This window comes from Galeopterus variegatus, unplaced genomic scaffold (genome assembly GCF_000696425.1).
Source record: "Galeopterus variegatus unplaced genomic scaffold, G_variegatus-3.0.2 Scaffold8522, whole genome shotgun sequence".
Lineage (NCBI taxonomy): Eukaryota > Metazoa > Chordata > Mammalia > Dermoptera > Cynocephalidae > Galeopterus > Galeopterus variegatus.
In genome coordinates this window covers 60,477-71,691 of record NW_007734633.1, presented here as the reverse complement: position 1 = coordinate 71,691, position 11,215 = coordinate 60,477, and the positions used below count along the sequence as shown (strand labels likewise).

General features: G+C 32.0%; 1 protein-coding gene across 2 annotated transcripts in view; it reads right to left on the bottom strand.

The window, feature by feature from the left end:
- Positions 1 to 6,652: 6,652 nt before the first annotated feature.
- PCDH10 (protocadherin 10) overlaps positions 6,653 to 11,215 on the bottom strand; it is a 38,856-nt gene continuing 34,293 nt past the window's right edge. For both annotated transcript variants that reach the window (XR_552068.1, XM_008592949.1), the window contains one exon: positions 6,653 to 11,123. Coding sequence is in view for 1 of the 2 variants with exons in the window: in XM_008592949.1 (XP_008591171.1) it covers positions 11,104 to 11,123 (20 nt within the window). In the remaining variant the exon portion in view is untranslated. The remainder of the gene's footprint in view (positions 11,124 to 11,215) is intronic.

Genomic DNA, 11,215 nt, shown 5'->3' with positions numbered 1-11,215 from the left:
GGCGGGAGCGCCGCCACGCTCCCAAGTGGTGCACTGTAGCAGTGCGCCACCGGGCCGGCCCGAGAGTTATTGTATTTCTTTGTGGACTCATATTTTCTTGTTTTTTCTCTATGCAGATGTCTGGTCATCTGGTAGTGCAGTTGCTTCTTCTATTACTCTCCTTCCCTGGTCTCTGCTGGTTACGCTCCTTATTTCAATGGAATCAAGTGATTGGAAGTCTGCTTGCACAGTGGCAGTGGCTGCTGTGGCTGCTGGTATGGTAGCAGGCCACCCTTGTGGTGGTAGTGGTTGTGGAGGTGGCTTTGGTGGGCTACCTGTGTGGCATCAGTGGCTCCAGTGGTGGCAGGCTGCTAGCATGATAATGGTGGCTACCTGGTGGGGTGGGTGGAGTCAGTGCCTGCAGCAGTGAAGGGTGTAGCAATCACCTGCTTGGCTGTGGCATCTACAGTGTTGGCCCACACAGCTACAGTGTCTGCAGTGGTAGGGGGGTTACCTTGTAGCAGTGGCAGAGATGTCAATGGCTAACTGCTTCTCTAGTGTCTGCAGTGTCCTGTCCTTAGCAGCAGTGGGGTTACCTCATGGGGGTGAAAGCAGTACTGGTGCCTTCAACTGCCTCCCTCAAATCTGTGGTGTCGCAGTGGTAGCCGGGTAACCTCATGGTGGCAGCATGTGTGTTCTCCACCCCTTTAACCCTATGGTAAGAACCCCTCCCTCAGCAGTGGAGTGAAAGGTTAGTTATGAACACATCCCCTTTCCTACTTTTCTATTTTCCTTTCAGTATTTGACTAAATTATTTGAAGTAAGTTGAGCTTACTTGCTTATTAGGTGAAATGATAATGATTTTGTAAACTCAGTTTCCTCATACTGACCCTTGGTGAAGCAGCAAACTGTTAAATATGATTTCTCTAAAAGATGTACCCATACTTGTTTAACTCCAGTTTGCTTATTCATTGCCAACACAATATGTTATGATGAATAAAAATGCATACGTTAAAACAACATTTTGTTTTAATAGGAAGCCATAAAAAGGCAGTCAGAACTGTTGTTTCTTTCTCAGGCCAAATGTAATGGTGCCTTTTATGTAAGACCCATTCTTACAGGTGAAAAAATGGCATAGGAAGAGCGTTGCAATTTTAAAATATAAAGTGAGATTCTAGATGCTATTCTATGGGTTAAATGTGTCCCCCAAAAGTTCATGTAATGGAAACTTAATCTCCATTGCAAGAGTGTTAAGAGGGTGAGAAATCCAATTATAGTATTTGGTAGGTAGGGCCTTTAAAAGGTGATTAGATTGTGAGGACTATGCCCTTGTGAATGGATTGATTCATTCGTGGAGTAATGGGCATGGGTCTGACGGCTTTAATCAGAGTGACCAAGGAAGTTAGTTCTCTCTTGCTCTTACAGACTCTTGTCATGTGTCACTGTGTTGCTGTAAAGAGTCACTATGAAGAAAGAGGCCCTCACCAGCTGTGTTCCCTGGGCATTGGACTTCCTAACCTCCCAAACTGTAAGAAATACATTTCATTTCTTTATAAATAACACAGTTTCAGGTACTCTGTAGTAAACAACAGAAACAGAATAGTGCATGCTAATAACATATTTGTATGTTTTTAAATATAGTAACTTCTAGTATTTCAAGTTAAAATGAGATACAGGGTCTGGAAACATAGCTTGGCACGGGTTGAGAATTCAGAGTCAAGAGAAAGGGCAAGTGTTAGATTTATGGTTATGTTCTTTCATGGATTGTCCTAATTTTGTCTTATCTTTTCTTCGGTGGAATTAGGAACAGAATATTTTCAAGTCCCTCTTCTGAACTAAATTTTTTATTCTGTGGAGCTCACTTAAAAAACAAACAAAACAGAAATCAGATTAATTGCTAGTTGAGGTTAAATGATATTTGATAAATAACAGGTTCAACAACATTAATGTTTCTTACAACTGTCATGTCTTTTATTTATTTTTATTAACATATATTCATCTTCACTACGTATTGTTATATGTGTGTCACAAAATAGCCAGAAGGTTTGACTTAATCTGTATCCTCTTAAGTTGGTCGAGTCTACTTTTGGTATATACTCTAGCCAAAGTTACACAGGAAAAAAAAAATCTTTAAAAAAATTATAATTTGTACATAATATATTTATAGAATTATTTCCAAGCAAACTTTATTAATGAAAATAATTAACTTAAGAGATATAATTTAAGTAGAATTAGTAACCATCAACTACTCTACAGGACACAAAGCAGAATGCAGAACAGTTACTACCATTTGATATTAGGATAAAAGCCTAAAATTCACTGTAATTGTTTAAGTATAATGCAGTTTAGGTCCCACTTGGGTAGCAAGCATAGTAAAACTTAAATAATAAAGAGAAAATTAGGGAGCCTTTCTAAAAATAAAATAAAATTTCTGTATAAACTTGTTCTTTTCTTTTATATTATCTTGTTTAGAGGCAGAATGAGTCACTTGGCAAACATCAGTCATAATTTCCTTCTCTCTCTCACCAGCCAGCTAAACATCTCATCAGTGAGAAAGTATAGGCTGTTAGTCGTCTGAAATGTCTCTCAATTCTGTCCTTTTCCCTCCATTTTACTAGTTCATTCCATATGTCATTTGTGCTCATTTGTTTTCTAGCTAGAGATTCACAAGTCTCTTCTTACCCCAATTTCTTTCTTTTTTTCAATGTTATCAGTTATCCTGCTAAATGTAAATTAGGTAGTACTTGGTTTTAATTATTAATAATATATCTAATACTGGACAGACTCTGTAGTGTTAAAACTTTTTTCTCACAAGGAAATATTACATATTAAACTAAAACTCTGTTCAAATATCTATCTAAACTTAAAAAATTACCTAATACACATTTTCCACTCCACATAACTGATTTGCAGTTGGAAACTTTCTTCCCACCTCAGCTGCAATACCCTTAACCAATAATCACAATGTTGTAACCTTGTCATATAGTTTTGTAGACTGTTATGTCAGTGTCACATGTTTCTGCATGGTGTGGTAGTGGTATTGTTAATTCTCTCCCTGTTCTGGTTTCTAAAATGACAAGTATATCACTTTAGGATTAGTGAGATAACTGAACTGAGTAATGCTTGAAAACACGGTCGTGAGGCCACACATGGATCTTTGTCAAATAGACAATGGAAACAAAGTGAGCATATACAGGGGCATCTCGATAAGGTAGTTTGATATTACTATATTTTTAAATGGATTTAAAATTTTTTTAATGAATTTAAAATTCAGGTTTTAACTACACTTACACAACTAACATTTATTTTCATTGCTTTTCTTATTTTAACTTACATTTTTAAAATATAACACTGTCTCTGTCTCTTGCCCTCTCTTTCACTCACTCTCTCTCTACAACTTTTCCTGGTCGATTTTGTTACAACCATTGTGTTGTCTCATTGTGGTCTTTGTGGCCCTGTCATAAATAAGGGTGGTTTTCACATAATGTCAAAACAAATCAATCATTGATTTCATGGTGTCAAAAAGCTCAAGCCAGCTTGTTGATGTTCAGATATTGCTATCCAACCAGGCGTTTGATATTCTAAAGACTAATTAATAGAGGGGCACGGAACATAGGTGTTTACCTACAAGATGATACTTTCTCTTCATGTATTCTGTGATATGAATCCCTTTTGTTCCTGTTAATACTCCTCCCCATCTCTCTCTCATTTCTGTCTGTTTCTCTCTCTCTTTCTCTCTCTCTCACACACACACAATTTTGAGATGAATATATTGCCAGAGAACTGTAAAATTGGCCATTTGCTCCATTATTAATTAGGAAATACAACTAAGAATAAGAGAACTCTCATACTTTTGGAATGAAATTTAGAGTTTAAGGCTTATGCAATTTTACCATGCCAACACTTGTTTTGTTCCCTTTTGCATAATCAAGAGAAGAGTTACTCACAATGATAGGGGGAGGGAGAGGATGGAGGTTGTTTTCCAGATCAGTTGATTGCAATGTTAACTAAATGTTCCTTATTCCCAGGCAGATTGATTGAAGACTTTCCCAATGATTATCAAATCCTCTCCAATAAGTAAGTAAGTAAGTAAGTAAAGTAAGTAAGTAAGTAAGTAAGTAAGTAAGTAAGTAAGTAAGTAAGTAAATAAATAAATAAGCAAAGCAAACCAAAACATAAGTAATTTTCATTAGAAGATTGTACATGGATTAACAAATTCCCTTTAAATATAAATGCTTTCTTTGAAACATGAATTTAATTACAAAGTGATATGAACTACTTTAACTGAGAAATTCAAAACCTATTTTCCATGACAAGGAAATACAACTTTTAATTGATTCAAGAAAAGAGGAAAATTTAGAAATACTTTGAACAGATACATACAGCTCTAGGAATTAGGTTTTACCAAGCTAAGGAATGGCAACTTCAAGATGTCTATAATTTGAACGATGAAAAAAATTTAATTCTATGCAGCAGATGCTGAATAATGCTCAAATTAACTTTTGTAATAGTCATATACAAAAAAAATATGATTCTGTCAAATATGCAGTATTTCCAACTAAAAGTTATTTGTATGGAAATAGATATTCAGAAAGGACATTTGGGTCAAGGAAAAAAAATCAGGTAAATATGTGTAATTTTCAATAATAGGGATATAAGGTAATTTGAGAGTGCAAAAGGGAGTTGAGGGAGATGAGTGGAGCTCAGTCAGATGTGGTTTTTATTTCCTGGACTCCCTATCACTGATAAATGGAGAGGCAGAGGTGAACAGAGCTGATGAGCAGATAACAAAGGCAAGTCTACTTTCATCCTGACGTTTTGAAATTAGCACAGTTTAGATACAACTCTACAGCAGTCTGGAATTTTGAGAAATTCTTTCAGCTAGCAAAGTAGTGAAAAATGATATTAATAATAACATATACTACTTATTGTGTGTTAGCATTGTACTATGCATTTCACATACATTAGTTCACTAATTCCCGCAAAAATTATACAAATAGGTATACTTACCCATATGTTAGAGAGGATGAAGATTAAGATGCAGATGTGGAGTATCTTTTCAAGAATATCTTCCCTGACTTCCCATCATATTAAATGAGCTTAAATTTGAAATAGAGATCACATGGTACAGTGCTTTTCAAACATTTTAGGAAACGATTCACCGTAAGATATATATTTTACATTGTGACCTATTACACACATATATCTGAAAAATGTTTCACAAAAAACTATTTGCTTTTACGTGATGATGTGTTTTGATACATTTTATTTTTTTTTCTGTTTTATTCACTCATCTTTGTTTTCATGTTATTGTCTGTTTACATTAAATTGATCTCATGACCTACTGGTGGATTTTGACCACAAATTTTGATCATTTAATTGTTTAATATTTACCTATGTTTTCTTTGGTTCCCAAAACTAACTAAAATTTTCTTGGCTGGCATACAGTCTTAAATCCCCTTATTTTCAGACCTCCATATATGTCTGCAATCTAATGAAATTTAATTTTACCTCTAAAAATTCATAATCTTGTATTAATGGAACAGTCCATGATATTTTTTTCCCATTCTAAAATTTTCTTGGCTGGCATACAGTCTTAAATCCCCTTATTTTCAGACCTCCATATATGTTTGCAATCTAATGAAATTTAATTTTACCTCTAAAAATTCATAATCTTGTATTAATGGAAGAGTCCATGATATTTTTTTCCCAGATATGTCTGCAATCTAATGAAATTTAATTTTACCTCTAAAAATTCATAATCTTGTATTAATGGAACAGTCCATGATATTTTTTTCCCATTAAGGGTGAAACTAAGAGATAGGAGGTAGAGGTCTACAGGGTAACCAAGGCAATTTGTAATTATAGCTGACGATATTTCATTGAAAACTGTCATTTTTGTGTATTTTATTCAGTTTTTTTTCCCCCACCATAGGGTTGGACTTATTAGTTGTTCAAAGCAAGAGAAATACCTAGTCCTCCCCCGTCACCTTGTAAAATGAGGCATGGTCCAGATATGTGTAGTTTGAACTCACAAATATCTGTTACACAAACCACACATAAGATTAAGAAGCACAACATTTCTCCTATTACCTTTTAGCTATTTTAGAACCTAAATTTCTATAGGGTTAATTCAGATTATTTTAACATTGTAAAAAGTATCTATACCTTAATTCATATTTTCTTATTGAAAAATGATACCCACATGAATTTTCTTTTTTTCTTATGTTTCCATCAACTTTAAATATGAAATTTTGAGTAAATTGTGTTTCTTTTATTGCTTGAAGGCACTCATATATTATGTAAAACCTCCATATTAATTTTTGTGGACCCTTGGCATTACTACAAATCAAAAATAGTTAAAAAGAAAATATAGCATCAGGTAGAGAAATATATACTTAAAAGATTCATTGTGGGTGTCATGAGACTCATATGGAAGTTAATGCTTACTTTCAAAATTATAAATATAGTGAAATCCTTTAAAACCTAGCATATGTTTCTTCAAATGAGACTCAGTTTTGAACAGATGTCCCCTTAGACCTGTTATATTAAGACTAAAATTACTAAATCAGCATTAGTTGTTTTTAAACTTAGGGCCATATTTTGCCTGTGATTTGTGTTCAAAGCTCCCACAGGCAACAGTGGAAGATCCATGCATGGAAAAATGGCATAATGTGTTTCCTAGTTTTATTTATTTCATATGTATACAGCAGTATAAAATAATATATTACATTTACACTCATTTTACTTATGTATTATTATAGCATTCACAGTAACAAACACTATAGTTAAGATTGAAACTCATCTTTTGTTATAATACCCTGTTTTCACTCACAGATAACTGTCTCAAAAATGTGTTTACAGCTGAAATTCCCTGCTTGCTTTCAGCTCAAGGATGTATGGATGCATTAGAGGTCTGAGTTTTATCACTCAGAAATTTTTGAGTCTCATTTGAAAATTTAATATTTTGCATGATGAATGCAATGTTCTTATGCAACTCAAAAACATCTGGAGTGCAAAAACTTCAAACTGAGCATGTGACAAGTTTTCTAGAAATAAAAGTCATTTTTCTAATTTTACAAATACTTAAAAAAACATCGATCAGAAATACATGCATGCATACTAAAGGTATTAGAATTTTTGTCATATTATTGCCTGCAATACTCTGGCGGCACCCATTTACCAGCATTCTTACAGAATGCTATCATCTAAACCTATGCCAAGTTTCTGAAGAAAAACAAATGCTCTACTGAACAGTTTCACAAATTACTGTATAAGGATTTTTTTTTTTTTTGACTTAGCAGAGGGATATTATTTGAAGTACTAACAATATATAAAATAATGTTACTACACCATGGTGTAAAAAATATGGAATTTTGTCATTTTCTGTTTTTCCTTGTTAAAAAGGAACATAAAAAAGAGGTTAAGTGCAAAGCCTTTACCACTACAAAATTAGAGATGAAAAAGATAAAGGACCTAAGAAATTGTAATATGAAAAATATATGATTTTCAGAAAAATCATCAAGTATACCAATATTTAAGTATTTTTGAGTTCCTTGGGTGTTAATAGCACACATGGAAATATGAGGGGTGAGAATCATAAGTGATGACAAATAACAGCACTCTTATCAATCAGTAACATAAATACTTCTTTTTATCCAGTTTAACATTCGCCACATTCTGTTTGAATAATTATATTAATGATGAACTGAACTCCAATAAATAATTTTTGGAAGGTCAATAGTAGAATTAATGCACAGTTATTAAAGTTTATGTTGAGAATTTTGAAGATTTTTTTTCCATCACTAGAAGAGCAGGATGGCTTCTATATTACACAGGACATCTGATGGCAAATTATACACTCCTTAGAAATAAAACAGAATGTGTAATTAAAATATTTAAAACTACTCTAGTTTTTAATTTGCAATGTTTGATAAAGGCATTGCATTTAATATCTTTATAAAATAAAATAAACGTTTTCTTAATATTTCTCGAGAAAGATGATACACATATTATTGACATCTGTATATCTGCAAAATAATTCTGATGTGATATTTAAATATTTGATTTAAAATGAACTCACAAAATTATGTTCACAAATTAAAAATTAGCATTTTGCATGTGAATGAAATATTTCTAAAAATTGTCATTTGACATACCTTTGAAACATTTAGCACACTGTTTCCACAGGAAATTTATTTTTACTTTTACTGCTCTAAAACTAACCATGTTAACAAGGAGTAAATGTCATGACTATTCTTTCCTGAAATAATTTACTTATAAAATACTGTCTAATAAGGTGGATATTATTTTTCTTTGATGTGTATAGGAATTATGGAAGATAGGATATTAGGATGACCGGATTAAATTGAAAGCCTATTCTAAAATTCCTTGACATACTAATCTAGTAAATGTTTCTTTGGAAACCTTTGTTACTGGTTCAAACCTTTGAAACTGGCAGTTTCCATTTTACAGTGCTTGTCATTGGTAGGTAACATTTTAGACAATTTACTAAAATCATATCCTTACTCTGTTGTAACTTCTGGTTTATTCTGGATGCAATAGATAATTGATTAATGACCTAATAATTTAGTATTGTAAGATTAAATAATTCTATTTGCCTCCCAAATTAGGTAAAATTTTGTTGTTTTTTATTTTTTTGTAAATTGATAATATGATTTAAGAACTAAAATGCAAACTAGTATAACTAGTTACTATGATATATTTAAAATCGACTAATACACTAACATATATTATAAAAAGTTGGCTCAAGGGAGATTATATACAATTACATAAAGGGTTAAAGAAAGTTTTTTTAATCAAATGAATGAATAGAGCAATTATTTGTAAAGTGAGTATAATCTTATTTTCAATGCTACATGCATTGGAATAATAATACTACTAATAAGGAATATGGATGTATATTTTCCCCCATGATTGTAGAATGAGGCATGAAAGGTTTTGATTAAAGCAGAGTGACTGAACGAGAAAATCATTCTGTTTCTTAAAAAACAATTATAACAAATAGACTTTTTTTCCCAGTTAAATTATATATAAACATTTCCTTTCTAAAATAGTCTATCATTCAAAATATTAATGGAGTAACATCAAAGGTTTGAGAAAATGTAACTGCTTCACTTAGTGAATATATGTGCTTTTTGTATTGGCTTTATATATTTTTAAAGGGTCCCCAAAAGACTGCAACATTACACATTTTATTTTGATACATTAACTAATCAGGATTATGACATATTAATATCTAACTTGATAACAGTAAAATAAGTGATACCAAGATATCACTCTAAACATATACATCAAGGGTCTATGAATATATGTATACATTTTCATATTAAATATAAGAATTTTTCAACTTAAATTACGTAAAACTAGATGGAGAATATTTAAGTGTTATGTTTTTTGTTTATTTTTTAATAACAGTGCAGCTCAAACTATCATTGAACACAAGATCAGTTAAAAATTAAGGGAACTATTTAAAAATGGGCTTGTAATTTGGACTGGGCAAACATTTTGATATAATGTTAAAGGCTTTTTTAGAGGGGAGCTGTGACAATTTTGTTTTTTGCTTGGATTATTATTCTTAACTCACATTCTCTGATTTTTCCCTGTCTTAATTGTGTTTCAACAAGCAATAAACAACATTAAAAAAAATATGTAAAAGAACGGAAAATCCATCTTACTGAATAATTAACCTTGTTGACATTTAACTAAAAAGGCAAGCTTAACTTTTCAAGGCTGACTCATGAAGAATTTTTTCATTAATAAAACACTGACTACATTTAAGCTATAAAATTTTCACACACAATACTGAAACAATAATGTGCCATGTTTCTATCTTGAAATTTATTTAATTTGTTTTAAATTTAGAGGTTTTTTATATCTTAGATATTCTTTACCAGTTCGAATATTTATGTCTCTATATATTCATATAGAGCAATAAATAAATTTTATAGTCATGTGTAATTGAGTCACAAAACTATATAAAACTATGTAAAATAAAATTCTGTGTGAGTTATATGACCGAGGACTTCCTAAAATAGTAATCTTCAATTACATATTTTACACCACAAAATGTACAGACATCCAGTTTTTTTCTAACAATGAATACAGATTAATTTATAAATTCCTCATAATATCTTTAAATGATTCTAAATTCAAAGCCATAGAAATAGAATCAGAATCATATAGATTGTTAGAAATTTTGAGAGTATAGATTCAGTGTTCTGTCTGATAATATTGACACCTACATCTTTGGCATTGTAAATTCAGTATGAGTTCTTGACAAAACTTTGTAGCTTAGAGCTTCATTTTCTTTTAAACAAGGAAAAACAGGGTTGAATAAGATATAAAAACTGTGAGGAAACTATTAATGATTTTGTTTTTCTTAGTAAGATTATCTTTCAGACCCTGAATTACCTTTTACTTTATTGTATGATGTGGACTGTGAATCCATTTAAAAACCAACTGACTTGTACCACATTTTAGGAAAATTATATAATATAATATATATATATATTTTATATTTATTTAGAAGCTTTGAAATAGTACAGTAAACACTTTGCAACACGGTGTATAAACTACAGAATGTCTTTGATATTTTGTGGGTCTTCAGAATACATTTTTTATAACCCACAAGTGAAAAGAACATAATCACAATTTCTTTGTAAAGTTGGAATAGTTTGGGGAACACTTGATCACACAAAAATAATATAAAACAGTCAAGTTTAAAACAGTGATATTGCATTTATAATGCACAAGTTTCCTTTATCTTTATGACTGGCTTGTTGTGGTGAATATAAACATCTAAAGGGCTCAGTGACATTTGGAGAGAGAAAGATATATAGTGCTGTAAACAGGCACACACTGATCGGAGAGGCAGAATCAGTTGCCTCTAAAGTTTCTACAGTTCGGCACATTTCAACTCATTTCTCAGGCCTGCTGAGAGCAATTAGGTCCTATAATTGGCCACGATGACTCCGCTGGAAATCTAATACTCAGTTACACACAACTAACTGGACGGCCAAGATAATGAAGTTGAAAAGTTGATGCTTTTGTTGGTCGACTTTGTGCAAATCATGCCGCTCCAGGTAAGTCCTGTAGAAATGACTAGCATATCCTTTTCCGTGCTGCAAAAAAGAAAGAAAATACTCTAAGAGGTTGACTTTTTGAGTTTAGAATTTCACACTCTTGTAAAAAAAATTAGTATAATCAGAAATTC